The sequence below is a fragment of the Ixodes scapularis genome, unplaced genomic scaffold, assembly GCF_016920785.2.
Source record: "Ixodes scapularis isolate PalLabHiFi unplaced genomic scaffold, ASM1692078v2 PGA_scaffold5__190_contigs__length_132052651, whole genome shotgun sequence".
NCBI classification, from domain to species: domain Eukaryota; kingdom Metazoa; phylum Arthropoda; class Arachnida; order Ixodida; family Ixodidae; genus Ixodes; species Ixodes scapularis.
Genome location: NW_024609880.1, coordinates 38,615,095 through 38,632,075, shown reverse-complemented (window position 1 = coordinate 38,632,075; position 16,981 = coordinate 38,615,095). Strand labels below are relative to the sequence as shown.

Below are 16,981 nucleotides of genomic sequence, written 5' to 3'. Positions count from 1 at the left end.
GCACCGGTCGCCGCGTGAGCGCGGTCTTTAGGTTCCGGAAAGCCTGCTCCATTTTCTCGTCCCAAATGACCTTGTTGGGCTCATGCTTTCTGAGAGCATCCGTGAGTGGGCTAGCTGTCTGAGAATAATTTGCGATATATCGCTGGTAGTATCCCGTCAGGCCTAAAAACGGGCGGATCTGCGTTTTTGTTTCGGGTCTCGGGAAACCGTCTACGGCCGCTACCTTGATTTCCGAGGGTCGTCGACGCCCTTGTCCAATGACGTGACCTAGGTAGGTCACCTCAGCACGCCCCAGCTGACATTTTTCGGCTTTTACCGTAAGGCCCGCTTCACGTAGCCTACCAAACACTTGACGTAAGTGCGAAACCTGTTCTTGCCATGTTTCCGAAAAGATCGCGATGTCGTCGAGATATGGCAGTGCGAACCCCTCCATCCCGCGAAGGACGCTGTCCATGAGTTTTGAAAAACAAAATGGGGCGTCCTTAAGCCCGAAACTGAGCATCAGCGGACGGAACGTTCCGAGTGGTGAAATAAATGCCGCATAGCGGCTTGCCCGTTCCGTCAGGGGTACCTGCCAATACCCGCGAATCAGATCCAATGTGGAAATGTACCTGGCTGCACTTACACGCTCTACCCTCTCCTCTATGTTTGGGATGGGGTAAGTTTGGTCTCTGGTGATCGCATTTAGTCTCCGATAATCGATGCACGGGCGAGGATCTTTACCCGGCACTTCCATGAGTATGAGGGGAGAAGTGTAGTCACTTTCGGCGGCCTCTATAACTCCGAGCTCAAGCATGCGTCTGATCTCTTCGGCTAGTATGTCACGTTGTCTTGGAGAGACCCTGTATGCTTTCGATCGAACTGGGGTGCCGTCTGTGAGTTCGATGTCATGGCACACCAGATCAGTACGACCAGGTCGATCGGAAAACACTTTATCGAATTCCGCGATCACATCGCGCAGGTCGCTCACCTGATCTTTAGTAAGAACTTCGGTTTTTACTGCCTTGGCCACTACCGTATCTACATCGTACAGTCCCCGTTTCCCCTCCCATCTAGGAATATCCGTGGGAACTTCCTCCGGTGTGTTCCAAGCAAGGCTAACCTTCTCTTTCCTCCCCACGTAGGGTTTCATCAAGTTAGAGTGGTAAATCGTTACCTTCTTTCTCGTCCCTCCTGATTCTACAGCGTAGTTCGTGTCAGAGAGTTTTTGGAGCACTTTGGCTGGGCCTTCCCATTGCACCTCCACTTTGTTTTTCTTTGAAGCTCTCAGCAACAATACCTGATCTCCAACTTCAAACTTTCGGGACCTGGCCCCCTTGTCATAGTAGAGTTTCGCCTTGAGTTGCGCCCTCTGCATGTTTGCCTCTACTACTTCCTGCGTCTCATACAAGCGATCTAGCAGCTTTAGCACATACTCCACCACCGTCGGGTCTTCCCCGTGGCCCTCCCATGATTCGCGAAGCATGCGCAATGGTGAGCGCAGCGAACGCCCATACACGAGCTCGGCCGGGCTGAAACCCGTGGCCTCGTGTGGCACGGTGCGCAGGGCAAACATGGTGGCCGGCAGACAAGCCTCCCAATCTGTTTTCTGCTCGAAGATCAATGCGCGAAGAACTCGCTTAAAGACGGAATGCCATTTCTCTACAGAGTTTGATTGGGGGTGGTACACTGAACTGTAGACCACGCGAATGCCACATTTCTCCAAGAAAGTGCCCGTGAGAGCGCTAGTGAACACGCTGCCCTGGTCCGATTGAATTTCAGCGGGAAATCCGATTCGCGCAAAGACAGACAATAAGGCGTCCACTATCTCCGCCGAACTCAACTCTTTCAAAGGACATGCCTCCGGGAACTTTGTTGCGGGGCACAGTAGAGTGAGCACATACCTGTACCCCGATTTGCTCGTGGGCAGTGGACCCACTGTGTCTATGACCAGCCGGCGAAAAGGCTCAGTGATCAGCGGGACGAGCCTCATCGGTGCTTTTTTCTTATCGTGTGACTTCCCTATCCGCTGGCACGTGTCACATGATCTTACGAAGTTTTCCGCGTCGCGAAAACATCCTGGCCAGTAATGTTCCTGAAGCAGCCTGTCTTTGGTTTTCTTTATGCCAAGGTGGCCCGACCAAGAGCTCCCGTGACACAACTCCAAGAGATCCAGGCGGTACTTCTGAGGCACGACCAATTGGTCGAGGTTCCTTCCTTTACGATCTTTGTAAAGGCGATAGAGTACTCCGGCCCTCATCTGATACGAGATGTTCCGCTTACTGATTCCCTCTTTCGCGGTGTCATGCAGTACAGTAAGGCTCGGATCACTCTTTTGTTGCTCCATCAGAACCTCTCGGTCTACCTGAAGCAAGGTCTGAAAACTACGCGAGGAAGGGGAAAGCAGAAGCCCCCTGTCGTCCCCCGTTTCGCAGTCCGCCCCAGCGTCTCCGTCTACCCCCTCCGTGTTTTGGCTTTCCGGGGGTTCTTTGGCCGGGCCTCCGCGTTGCGTCGGCATCGTTTCAGTTTTGTTGGCAGAAGTAATCTCCTCTTTGTCAGAGGGAGACGGACCGTCCGAGGTCGATCTACACCTCGGTGACACTTCCTCCTCTCCCCGACTCACTACCTCTGCGGCTATTTGGCGCGCTTTTGCCCTCGTGAGTGCCTGCACTGCCCTTTCGCTAAAAACGAGGCCCCTCTTCCGCAGTATCTGATCTGATTTGTTCGAAAACAAATACGGGCAACTAAGCGACAAATTCCGAGAAACTGCTGCTTCGGTCTCTAGCTTCCCAAAGGGACCCTCTACACTGACGCGAGCAATGGGGAGGCAGACTTTCTGGTCTTCGACTGCCTGCTTAATCCAGGCACACTCCCCCGTGTAGTCCCCGGGCCTAACCAATGACGGGTGCATTACATCTATGGTTGCCGCGCTGTCGCGAAGAGCGCGGCAAGGCCTTCCATTTACTCTCATGTCATGCACGTAGGGCTCCAGAAGCCTCATGTTCTCATCGTCATCGGCGTAATGAAAGACGACTTTTGGTTTCCGGCAACCCGCCGCGATATGGCCACTTTCTTGGCAGTTATAGCATACAAGCGGCTTGCGTTTTTCAAACGCCTTTTTTTCCTCGGGCTTTCCCTTCTCATTGAACCTGGGCTCTTTAGAGCCGTCCTCGTTTGGAGACTTTCCTCCGTGTCGCCTACTTTCCCCATAGCTGTCTTTGCCGGCCTTTGCCGCATGCCATTTGCCGGTTCCATAGGGCTTATTAGGCTCTCCTCTAGCTTCCCTCTTGAGCGGGCGCTCCTCTCCCGCTTTTCTGCGTGAAGCGTACTCCTCGGCCAGCTCCCCCGCCCTCTCGACGGTGTTCACGTCAGGCTTGTCCTGCAGCCAGAACCTCACAGCGTCCGGGAGGCAACGGTAGAACTGCTCGAGGGCCACGCATTCTACAACCTTATCGTGCTGCCCGTAGACGTCCGCGCTTTTTAGCCACTCAATCAAATTTGCACGCAGGTCGTATGCGAGCTCCGGATATCCCTGCTCTGGTTTCTTTCGCATGGTACGGAATCGCTGGCGAAAGGCCTCTGTTGTGAGGCGATACTTCCGGAGCAGGCTCGCCTTTACCTTTGCGTACTCTTCGGCGTCCTCCCTGCTCAATCGCGCGACAACGTCCGCGGCCTCACACGGGAGGAGCGTCAGCAGTCTTTGCGGCCAAGTTTCTCGCCCGAAACCCATTTTCTCGCAGGTACGCTCAAAGTTCACCAGAAAGAGACCAATGTCCTCTTCTACTTTAAAACGCTGCATAAGCTTCGACATTTTGAAACCCTCGACTTTCCCTTGACTTGAGCGCTCTGAGCTAGCCTGCCCGCTGTCGAGTTTCTTTTGCTCCACCTCAAGTTTTTGACGCTCAATCTCGATCTCCTTTTCTTTCAAGTCCTGTTCCCGCTTATTGAACTCAAGTTGCTGTTGTTGTTTGATTGCTCTTTTCTCGACCTCTTCCCAGCTCTCCAAGATCTCCTCATTTTCAAAACCTAATGCACGAATCTTATCAATGAGCTGCTGCTTTTTGGTAGTTTTTGCTACTTGAAGTCCCAATTCCTCTGAAAGCTGGAACAATTCCGGTTTCTTTAATTTTTCCCACTCCATGCCTGCCATGAATGCCACTCACGCTCGGGATATCTCTCTACTGAGAAGTATTATCAAACACTCTTCTCTAGTAGCCCCCTAAGTTCGCCAAAACGTCACTGACAAATTCCTAGCTAAGGAACGACACTTGGCGAACCCCCGAACGAAATGAACACTCACCGACCTCCAATGTCCGATGCTCGTGAGACCATCCCACCGCTGCCAACCAGTTGTTTTGACCGAGCGGGGTCCGTGGTGGTGGAGGGGCGACTCGAGCCAGGCACTGGGCTGGAGCTCAGCGGGAACAACGATGAGCCGCGATCTCTCTCGAAAAGTACACTGTTTATTTACATGATGTACAGTTGGTTCAAGACCAGAGAAGATATTTGCTTGTCAAAGTTCGCTCATTTTAAGCACTTGGTTCTCCCCAGGTCCCTAGGTAGGGACCCCTACATCGGCGGATAGTCGGCCAATCACAGAAAGGTGTCTAGTTCAAACACCGCCCCACATTCCACTATTACGCACACTGAGCCGCCGTAAACACTTCACCGTCGGTCTAGACGGCGCCGAGAGTCTCACCAAAACACCGGCTCGTTGGAATTCACGCAGCTGGTCAAACCACCGTCCGGGGCCGAGACGTGACGTGCCGACATTCGACTCTTCGTGTCTACGCGTTGAATGAAGGCGTCCTGATGATTTCATCGCCCCGGATCGTGCCCTGGTGTGAAACCTGAGATGTTGTTTTCCCTCTTCGGATGCTATATCCAGACGTGTGTACACGGCAAAGTCTGGCTATATCACGGCGCCCGTCTGGTGCGTCCGCGGGGCAGGCGTGCTTCCGAAGCGATGCTTGCGCCAGGCTCGCTGAGTCAGATGACCTTGAACCCGCGGGAGGCGCTCGACGAAAACAAACGGCCAGATGTAGACATTGTGAAAATGGTCCGGGGGCCATTCATAACATATAAGGACACTGGGAAGAGTTACGTAGTCCGTTGCATGACTTCGTCACTATCTCGGCAGCGTGTCCTTGGTGGATGCGCCAACGAACTTCGTTGCATCTTAGTTCTATCAAACGGCATTTAAGTTTACTGGGAAAGCTACATCACTATTATAGTTTTGCTTCGATGAATGGCTACCTCGTGTTACTTAGGTTTCTATCTGAACAAATGACAGACGAAGCCGACGCGCGTACGCGTTCCCTACCTCGGGAAGCAAACGATGCAGGCCTGCGCTCGTCGGCAGTTATGACCTGGGGAGAGGTAGAGTAAAATTGAGACGCCAGTGTCATGTATCATTACGTAAAGCAAAGAGTATCCGGATGCATGGAACGGAGGATCATATCCACTTCAACTGAATAAAACGAGCTTTCAGGAGAGTGTTGAATACCTTGCGGCGGTGTTTCACACCGTTGACGCCTCATTGGCGAACGCCGGCGTGCGTCGTTTACAATGTGGGCGCCTGGGGGCATGGTCGGAGAGGCTCCTCTTTAAAGAACAATTTCTCAGAAACAACAAAAAGTGATTATCCAACTTTTACATAGGTTGAACAGATTAAGTGGATTGAGATGTCGTTTTTTTTTTTTTTTTTTTAGTTGCAGGCACAGTTGTTTGCAATGATTTTTCTGACTCTCAATAACGCAGTTTTGAATAAACGGGATATCCTCTCATTTAAATAAAACGCAACAAATAACGGCTAAAAAGTTTAACACGTGAAGTTGAATCATTCGTTTTATAAGAGCAAAGGAAAACAGGTTGTTGCTAACACCCAAATCAAAGTTGAATAGAAAAATAAAAAAATAAAAAAACTCCTCATAAACTCTTTTCTTTTTGAAACTTCTATTTTGACTCAAAATGACGTACTTTAGTGCTTCTAGTTTTGCGTAAAATACAAAATAATATTAAGCAATTTAGCACCGACCTAAATTTGTGTGGTAAGCAACCGCTTTTTCACCATTTTATTTTCGTAACTGCATGAGCTTTGCGCTAATTCCACAAATTTAGGGCATAATGTTCGCAAAAATAAAATTTAGTTTTTCTTAGTAAAAATTGATTTTATTTAATTAAGAAGCTTCTTTATCTAAAATAATGTTTTCGTGGCTATCCCAGACATGAAAATATTGCCGCGCCTCGTTTTTCATGGACTGACCTTGGAGACTCGAGCGCGGTGTAGGATGCATACGTCCCTAAAAATATGGTGGTTGAGAATGTCAGGAATTGCAAACAGACACACTAATTCGTTAAATACGCAACTAAAGTATACAAGTTACCTTTTTATGATTAAAAATAAACACATGGTTCTAATGAGAAAAATGCCAAGCATCATCGAGAACCACTGAATGTCCTATTTTTAGAAAGATACAAGGCAGGGGCAGCATTTTACAGCATTCCGACAAAGACACTCAGTTGGGACGTGTTTCTAGAAAACACCAGTCATAATTGTAACATTGTAACCCCGGAGTATTGTCAGTATTGTCGGCATCGAACCAGCTCGCCTGCACCCTTGCTTTTGTCGGAGTTCAGGCGAGAGGGTGTAACTTGAACGTGATGGTAAACCTTAGGCTCGGGGAGAGACGTCGCCTGTTCTTTTTCTCTCCTCCTTCGCGTTTTTCGCTTTCGTACCACAGTCTCGGGTTTACCGTCGTGTTCCTAGGTTTCGGTTTCCCATCCGGCCGTATCTTTGCAGGAGCGGTATTGCTCCCCAGCGGCGGAGACGGGCAACAAACGTCCGTCACACTTCTCATCATCCTGTGAGCGAAGCGATGCGGTTGCTTCGCGTCTGGGGCACTGCGAAGCAGGGCCTCTGGTGCAAAGGTTCGCTTGGATAAGAAACCAAAATCCAGAATCGCGTCGAAATGGAGCGTTGCTTCAAAACGCCGTAAAATGCTGACCGGCCTTATATGTTTTCAAAGTTAGTTGCTTTATTGCATTTCGAATAAGCTTAACACAACTTCTCCTTGAACGGTATGCTTTTTTTCATGGATTAAAAACCGTTTTATTCAATATTATTTCATTAGTCAGCTAACTTATGGTTTCTTTTGCAATCCTTAACGTCCGCCATTGCTGGCAGTTTATTCTTGGGAAGCGTTTATTTTTTCCTCAACTGCTCTATTTTGAGGGATTTTGGAAGTCTTCGCTAAAATACAGCATGTATACAGTAACGCTTCGAAACATCTTTAGATGGCCCGCAAAATTCAGTTTCTCAACCAGACGTAGTGCAATTTATCATGGGGGTGAGGTTGGCTGGTGGTAATTTACAGTTAAAAATATCAACGGATCGACATAGTTCGTCCGAAAACGAAAAAAAGAAAAACCCCGTCTCGGGCAATCTGTGGCTGCATACGCACATGATGTGATGACCGTGCTAGCCTACCTTTATCGGCCGCCGACAGATGTCGGGAGCGTTGAGAGAGCGCCATAGCACGCCGGCGCCGAGCTTAGCATACGATCTTCTTAAAATGTTTACTATGATCATGGGGACTGGAGCGCGTCTCCGATTGGTATGTTCAGCGTCCGATGCTGTCCATACATCAGAAGTGGTCCCGAGGTGGCAACAAATTACGTCACAGAATTCGGAATGTCACGCAGCCGGATGTCGCGATCCTGGCGGTTGGTCGTAGAAACACTAACAAAAATCACGAGCGAACGCGAGTGACGCTGTCGTCGCGGCGTTCCAACTTCTGGCTGCCGAAACTTCTGTGGTCTGTTACGCTGGAGAGCGACCTGCAGCGGAACAGACGTCTGCCGCATCCTCCAACCTTGTCGGGACGCCGCCAGGATCGCGAACGGCGATAGTGGGACACTTCTATGACGTCACCAGGCGGAAATTGAGGGACCACTTTTTTGAACGCGGTAAACACACTAGTCGGGAACGCGTTCCAGGCACCATAGTATGACGGCGCGCGTCTCTCTAATGTACAGTTTTAAAAGTGCGTTAATTTACTCATTTGAAACGCCTGCACTGCATAAAAAACAGGGATTTGAATCTCTCCTGGATGATCGTGAGACCGTGACGACACTCGACACAATGACGTCAGTCGACATTGACACGTCACTGACACCATGATGTCAGATGACTATAGATTCCCGCTAAATTTAGGGGACAAATCATGCTGTGAGGTGACACTGTGCTCCTTCGCCCGATTTAGAGTAGTCTTTTTTATATTTAGTAGGGAATCACGATGTAAGGTGACACTGTGATTCTCCACCAAATTTAGAGACTACATTTTTTCCGACATATTTAGCGGGTCACGACGTGCACACCACACACCTCCGGGATCCACCAGAAAACCTCGCCAATAACTACTTTCCCCATGAGAAGCGTTCTTGGCATTATTCTGACAATGTAAACTCCTGCTTAAATTGATTTCTTCAACGACACCATCAGCCTAATTTTCAAGAATTGTCTGTTATGTTTCTAGAAGGTGAGAACTCACTTGGCTTTCAGAAGGCGTCTAATACTCGCTTGTGTAGTTTCACTGGTGCAAGTGCCGCTATACTGTTTTCTTTTCTATGTTTTATTTTTTCTAATATGCATTACGCGACAGCGAGTTTTACAAATTACTGCCAGTACGACTCCCGCCCATATCAAAAAGATGGGCGTGAACAGTGAACTCCTTTATTTCGGCATCTTCAATGGTTAGCGTTAATGAATCACCGTGGCACGCCCCGTCAACCATTTTAATAAGGAAACAGGGTAGGAAAACCTAAATCCAGGGAGGAAACAGGTAGGAAACCAGAATCCAGAAACAAAAAAGCCGGTTAATTCAATTACACACGTCTTATACCAGTCCAGGGACGCAACTTGCTTCAGCCGGCGTTTAGGAGTGGAAACTCCCGGCAGTGAAACATGGGGGCTTCGTTTGCACTCAAAACAATAAAAACACGTCAGTTCTCCACTCTGACAAAGTGCCGGCTGAATCGAATGGTAGACACAAAACACCAGCTTCCGTTTGCCCTTCCTGGCTCGGGTTAGACGAAGCATGTCCGACGTTCCGCAGTTTCCTTCAGGGTGCCTAGCGTGTAGAAGATCTGTCCATTTGTGTTTGCGAGTCGAATTGCTAGGTCACGAATAAGAAATTGGAAAAGCTAATTATCTCAATTGACTAGGAGGAGGCCTCAGGGGCGTCCCACTAGTACTAGAGGTCGATAATTCGTCCGCCGGTGTTTCTTACAGTTTTCCCTAACCCTTCGCTCTTCTGGCTATTGCCAGAGCAGGTTCCTACTAGTCTAAAGCTTCTTAAAAAAACTTACTGAGTTTTCGTTAAAGTGGCACCCTAAAGGGCCACAGGCCAAAATCTAATTTTGATGTATCAAATTAATTCGCAGTTATAGTAAATTAGGTATGACGACTGTTCAAAAAAAAAAAAAACAGCAACTCACGTGTGGGGAAAGCACAATATTTTTGAGAATATATTTTTATTCCAAATGCGTGTAACCACACTGATTCTTCAAGTTCTTGTCTAGCGGGGTTCGTAGTATTTCTGAGCATACGAGTATTTAGTAAATGGACCCTATCTTGCTTACCGCAGTATGAGGGCAAAATAGGCGGGTAACGTGGCTACACAGGCTTGAAAAGAACGCGGAATTCTTGCTTTGGGCCTGGTCGGTTTGGTTTTGTATATAAAAAAAAGAACACTAGATAATGTGCAGGTCGTTTGCATGTTTAGGGGAGAGATGAAGTGCGCCGAGCTGGCCAAAACAATTACACTCCTCCTTTGCAATCGCTGCCGGGGTGTTCATTTAAAAAAAAATAAAAAACCAGAAGAACCCTACACAAGATGAATGTACCTTTTTTATCGAAAAGCAACGCGCCTATCCGTGGCTAACACGCGCATTTAATAAAATTATGGGGTTGAACGGCATAGGCCGAAAACATCATATATGTATGTTGTGGGGATTTAGAGAGCGTGAAGTTAGGTTGCCCGGAAATAACACGTCGCGTCCTGGCTATAGATGGGCAATTTAGGCGGTGCAGTACTGCTGGTACACTGACACGTATAGCCTGCATAAACCAGTTGTGGCTTCAGGACTGTACACCGGTCTCGTGCTCATCCAGGTACAAAAAGGGCTGGGGATTAAATCAGCACCAGGAAATATTGCAGGTGTCTTGTACACGAGCTTTCGTTTCTCCTGCTCACCATTTTAGAAGAGTTATTCGAAAACGTTGTAACTTGTTTTCTTGGCTCAAATAGTAGCTCTACTCTCTTCATATCCAACGCCGTAGCGAAAGCTATATCCGCGAGAATTTTCGCCTTCAAAATCATCCGAGCTGCGCTATTGAGTTCTTACGCAGGTTACTCACTCTCGGTTTTAATCTTTGCGGTAATCCTCGTTAACTACATGTAGAGTTTAAAACGTTTACAGATAGGCGGACGGTTTAAACTTTTAAAAGCTGCATGGAACCTCCGTAGTCCCTTAAAAACTTTTAAAACATTATTCGCATTGAGTTTGAGCGGTTGTCTTTTCGGTTTTCTATTCGTCGATTATAAGTTCTCCACCACCAAAACGTGAACACGTTACAAGTTCCTGCTTATATCATTCTAAATTTGTTATTGAACATTTCGCTGTAAAAGAGCGCAACGGGACAAGGGCCAGGGGAAGACGAGGCAGTACACTTCAGTGACTATGATCTGAAAGTTTCTTTTTCTCACTTGCTCTCAATAAATACAGTGGCAAATGCCGCATAAGCATTGCGCCAAGACAGAGAAAACCCTGTGTTTGTTACCCCTAACCGTTCATCAAGCAACCAGCCCAAACAAACCTTTTAGCAAACCTCATTTATATTCTAGAACAAGTATCGCTGACTCGAAAACAACTGCGCTTCTCATTCGCTCAAAGTATTTGTAAATGTATTGATTGAGTGCTTTCGTCTACGCACTGAAGGTTTTTTCGACTGGTATCATGTATTTATTTTGTCAAATAAAAAGATTAAGATAAAAGTTTTAGCTCATAATCGGACCTATTGCGACAATTAGTGCTCTACATCATTTCCCTCTTGCCATGTAGCTTACATGACATTTCAAAGACCTATATGCAAAGCCTGTATAATGAGACCGCCACTGCCGATCACCCTGTATAATGAGACCGCCACTGCCGATGACTAAATTCCAAAATGATGCCGAAGGCTTTAATGCCAAGATGTTTCGTCAGCGTAACTTCTAGGTGTTTGTTTGCTTATAAATTACGTTCAATACACTGAAAATACAATGTTATTCTCTGTTTCTACTGAACAGTGTTGTTACTCTTTCAAAGCAAATCTACACAATGCGTAGTGCCAACGGGGTCCTCGATAAATGTGAGCGGAATAAGAGAAGTATAAAAACAAGGACGCACTTCAGTTGTGCTATGTAATATAAGATACTATGGTGACAGCTGTAGAAAATGCCTCGAAAGATGAGTACACTAGGAGTTTCCCCCGAAATAGCGTCCTCCAGAACAAATCGTTGCAACGTATCACGTCGCAGCGCAAAATGACACATTCCAGAGTGCACTCCAGTTTGACGTGTGAAGAGACATGAAAGGAAATACCACTGGCGAATGAGTACGACCAGATATAAAAGAACAAGCCTTCACACTTTCGGTTGAAGTATCGGGTCCTAGGAACACGGCGCAAATAAATAAACAAACTCATAAAAAAAAAAAAAAAAAACTTTCATAATAAACGTTAGTCGAGTGTTGTTGGAGCTGTTACGGTTGTATCGCTACGAATTGTCCAAATGGACGCGAACGAAATTCGATTACGAAACCAACAACTTGGCCAAAAAAGTACAATCGAAACGCGGCGTGGATGAAACTGGATGCTGGCGTATCGCTTGTGGCGTGGCGTTACGGCGTGTGCAAACGCAAGCTGTATATTTGATTGGGTGAACAGTGAACAAAGGCTAGCGCGACGCGACACAAATAAGTAAGCGAACGCTGAAAGCTCCTCTTTAGAAGGATTTCTACAAAAACGCTTTGCGAGGATCGCGGGTGCGGTGTATATTTGCTGGTTGGTAAATCTCTTGCTGGTTCTTTGCATTAGCTATTTCCAGATGGGCAGCGACACTTCACGGATTTAATATTTTGTTTGCTTTGCCTCTATTCACTCTTCGCAAGTTCTCATTTTTACTTCTTTTAACGCGTGAAAATGATGTGTGCAATCTAAGCTAAAACGAATCGAACTATATATTTGGTTCACTCTAGTCGGTTCACTTCAACGACGCAGAAATAGTGCCCCGTCATCCTGTCTAAATTTTTTTTTTTAACAACCTAAATTATGCATTTTTCGACCTTCATGGTTTTACAAATGTTTATACGATACGCGTTGATGGAAATGAAATGAGAAGTATTCTAGGATTGCGCCTGTACACTTATAGTAATAATAACTGCCTGGGATTTGTTTTAACACATATTTGTGACTCAAGATGGCAGCGCAGGAGTTTCATGCTGGGTTTATAATTTTCTAGATTTGTCCGATAATTGTACAAGCGAACTAATGCGACATGGAAATACTTGATTGTTTAAATTAATCTACAGTATGTCAACGAACGCTTGAAGGGCAATTTAAGCGGCTCGCAAAGAAGGTTTTTCAACGTATCGAACTGTGATTTACTATAGAGGAGCAAGCCGGCGGCGAAATTTTCCAAAGAAAGAATGACGAAATATATTGGCTTCGTATAAACAAAGAAGAAAAAAAAAACAAGAATTTGTTTTGGGAAGTTTACGCCGCCAGTTCGCAGGCAATGCCGACAGGTGGCGTACGCGGTGTCGAGAGCGCGCCGGCCGATCCTGGTTATGACAGCAGACGATCCCTCAAAAGAACCCGAATCGGCCGGCGCTACTCCACGCGGCTTACGCCACCTGCCGGCAGCACTTCTCACTTTGCGTGCATCGTATGGGAATCGTGAATGTAACAAACCGACTCCTGTTCTTTTTTTTTCTTTTTTTCTTTGAACGAGGTACGTTCGTTCCTTGATTCTTTCACTGTAAACGTTTACCATCTAATACCACCTCTGTAGTAAATTGCAGCGCAATACGCTGGAAAAAAGATTTTTGCTGACCGTCTAAATTGCCTTAAGAGCGTTAGTTTACATGCTGTAAATTTCCTCGTGGGCATCATTGGATGTGGGTAAATTATCCATTTCGCCATGCGGGAGTACTAAAAAAAAAAAAAAAAAAACGTAACTGTATTCAATGCGCACATCCTGTCCAGAAGGCTGCTCCAATCTTTGTACGTCTTAACAACGAATATTCAAAACAGCCTATACCGTAACTACACGCATAGCCTTCTTTAAAATTATTACATATATAAGATGCGATGGTTCAAATAATATCCTTTTTGATCAGTTTCATTATTGTAAATTAGAAAATAAAAAAATTCATCGTAGTTCTTTTTTTTTTTTTTATTATAAGCATTTCCCGTCCCAGCTCGTACTGGATGCTGACATGCAAGAGTGAGGTCAATAGTAAATAATAAAACAAAATGTGCGGCCAGATTCTCAAGATCTTTTGTATATTTTTAAGATAGTCATAATACGGATGTCATATAACAGAAGCGTAAACCAAAGTAGATCACACAAAACGTGTAAACGAGGCTTGCCGCCATCAGCAGTAGTAGTGAAAAACGGTGACCATTTTGTCTAATTTTCAGTTGACATGTTTCGTTTTCTCTTCTGAAACAGGGGTGCGTGGTGGCGCTGCTCTACTGCTTTTTGAACGGCGAGGTAAGTCAAATTTGTGGTACGGATATTTGGTTTCGCGGAAACTTCGTCAGTGTTAAAATTGAATCCCGAATCCAGCCGTAGTGTCTTAGAATACGGGTGGCGATGTCAGTCATGTAACGTGATGCTTTCTCGGGGGGGGGGGGGGGGAGTTAGGGGGGCGAGGGGGAAGGATTCCGTCAGCTACCCCATTCATTGAACTGATGTGCGAATTCGAGAGGTCATACTATCGTCGCGCTATCCCCTGGGTTATGACTTTGGTCAACACGAGAGCGGGAGCAAGATATTATTTGTATCTCGTGGAGCGAGCGAAAATAGCCTGAGTAGACGGTTCGTCTGCTAATGCCAGCGATGTGTGCGGTTCGTCTGCTTCGAATTCTCATTAGCAGACAGACATTAAAAAGAGAACAGCGAACGTCGTTTGCTGACAGACGGTGGGAAAAGTTGATCGTCTACTACGAACGGAGCGCCGGGGCAAGGTGACATCGGACGCAGGCTGAAAATGGGATAGCCTGCTAATTCACGTTGCAAGACTCGAACAACCCGCGCATTGTTTGCAAGTCGAAGTTCGTCAGCTGCCATACACAAGCTGGCATCGACCGGTAGATACACTAGATACAGTAGTATAAAGGACAAGCACACCAGAGGCCGCGCGACCTCTCTCGCTCTGTGTATTTTGGTGACACATTCTCACCAAAATATTGCCCGATTGTGTACTGTCGAACGAGTTAAAACTGTCTCATTGGTCTATTCGCGCATGCTGTTCCGCAAAGTGAAATTATCAGCCGAGAACTTTGTCGCTTTTTCTATAACCAAAATCGGCCTTCAGTCAAAACGGCATTCCAAGCATCATAATATGTCAAAATAATGAGGGACGACAAGAGATGCTTCATACTAGTATCTACAAGGAAAGTAAAAGAAATGCATCTAGAATACTCGTGAGGTCGCAGGAGTGCTGCTGTTCTTTGTTAACCTTTGCAACCCTGTGCTTATAAAACAAATAGAAAATGCCAGGAATGTCTTCTGCCCTTTCTTCCGTGGTACTTCGGGTTTTGAGGCTCAAAACACTACATCGGTCCCTTCCTCGTTAACATATTCGTGCATAAAAGTAAGCAAAACTCGCGAATTCAAGTCGTCGCCGACGGTATGAAACTGAGCAATTCTACGGCTAGTGTTTAAATGGGACTCACAAGAAGATGTGTAATGAATTCCCCCCAAAAAAGTGAGAAGTTCTACGTGGAATTCCTAATACAATTTGGGGTATGCAAAATTACAAAAACGAGACTTGTGGCATATCTTATTTTGCGTACTTGAGAAAACGCCTAAGAAAACGCTCCAGATGTATGCTCCCATTCGACATTCCAGAGGAAGCACACAACACCCAGCGTCCAAAGCGCGATTTTTTGGAAAGGGGAGTTTGCTCCTCTCAAGACGTGCAGTGAAAACTTTCGCGGTCTGGCCGAGAAAATGTCAAAATGAGGAGCAGGGATTATATACACACCGTTTGAGCCGCGGATAGTTAGAATGCGATGTAGGAGTTTTTGTTTTTTTTTGGTGGGGGGGGGGGGGGGAGGGGAGGCGTGGCACCGTTTTTAATGCGCTCCCCTCTCCCTTTGCGGCGCTCCGTGGTGGCGGCCCTGACAGCAACATTGGTTTCGAATGTTTCGGTAGCTCTTCAAGTTCGAGTTGACGAAGAAAGCTGACCGCCTGCGCGTCTTTTTCATGGCGCCCGCACTCTAAGAAAAAAGGGAGGAGAAAGGTAGCAAAAGCGACAGTTCCTCCTTGCTGCGGACAAGTTGCCCAGAGAAGGGGGGAACGGCAGTTCAGGTGAAAGGAGGAGGGCGAGTTCCTCCTTGTTCAGTTGGCGCAGGGGTAGAACATCGCGCTACTGACCAAGTGGTGAACGGTTCGATCCCCAGAAAAGTGGGTTTTTTTTTTTTTTTGTAAAGTTTTTTTTTTATTTTTGTTTACCAAAACACACATAAACAAACCCACACCGATGAAAGGAAAATTAAAGTCCTTATTATTCTCCGAGACGTTTTCCTTCTCCAGGCAGACCGGAGAAAGCTTTCGCCCTCCCGACCCATCTTCTTTCGGTTTCGTTTTTCGAGCACATCGCGCACGTTGTTTAATAAATTAATGTGGAGTTGATTGAGCTTCAGCGGCAGCGAAGGCCGCCTGTAATTCCTTCTTCTAGTCCAAACGTGCAGAACATTTCGGTTGCATTGACGTTTTTACCACTAATTTTATCAAACGAGCTAACGAAGCCGCTAGAAACAGCGAAGTTCCGGAGCAGTGCCAGCAGCGCTACATACACTGGGTAAGACGGCCGTCCAGTGCGGCCGTCTCCAATTTGCGGGACACACGCGGAACTACAGCAGCGAAACCACGAGGAACTGTGTCGACGTTTTCGACGTTATGGAAATCGCGGGAACTGCGTCACTGCGTCCAAGGAAGGCAGGTTTTCCTGCCGGCTGCCTGGGTGCCTTCCGTGCTGAGTTCGGTTCCGTTGTCCCGTGCCGAGTGCCAACCGGCGTTCAACGAGATTCTTCTGCGTGTCAGCAACATCGTCAACGTGGTTCTGTATTTCTTCGTGTCAGCGACATCGTGATGGCAGTGTTGTGGGTTGTGAACAGAAGACCGGAATTATCGCCGATGTGACCGTGTGTTCGCGTATCAGTGGTGTAACAACAAGATGAGATGACGTAAACTGTCGGGCATTGATGCCGCTGGTCGGGCCGTTATCGGAGGGGCCGGGGTGTCGCAGGATGACATTCCGCTTTACATTAAAGAGTTTAAAACCACTTGAGGGATTAGGTGCAGTCGATCGACGTGTGGATAGTCATGTTGGAACGCTGGTCTGAACGGTAAGCTCCTATCGTACAGTGGCCAATGTGACTGTCGGTCCCCGAGAGCGATTGCGCTCTGGGGAAAAGACAACACTACGAAAGTATGACGAAAAGTACGTATATTTATAATAGAAGTTCAGCATAAAAAAAAAAAGACAGGCGAAATCGAGAAAAAAAAAAAAAAAAACGCTATCCTTTATTTTACTGTTTAAATATATTACGGTTCCTGTAGAAACTGCCCTCTAAGTGGCGCGCTGGGATGAGCGCTAGAAGTTTTCGAGCTCGCAACGGCGCAGCTCCGTACACTTAACAGTTGTCGCAAGTCGCGGCTTTGAC

At 46.8% G+C, this 16,981-nt stretch overlaps 1 protein-coding gene across 2 annotated transcripts in view; it reads left to right on the top strand.

The window, feature by feature from the left end:
• LOC115321878 (parathyroid hormone/parathyroid hormone-related peptide receptor) overlaps positions 1-16,981 on the top strand; it is a 287,428-nt gene that overhangs the window by 252,778 nt on the left and 17,669 nt on the right. For both annotated transcript variants that reach the window (XM_040500603.2, XM_040209763.3), the window contains exon 11: positions 13,758-13,799. In XM_040500603.2, the coding sequence (XP_040356537.2) occupies positions 13,758-13,799 (42 nt within the window). The remainder of the gene's footprint in view (positions 1-13,757; positions 13,800-16,981) is intronic.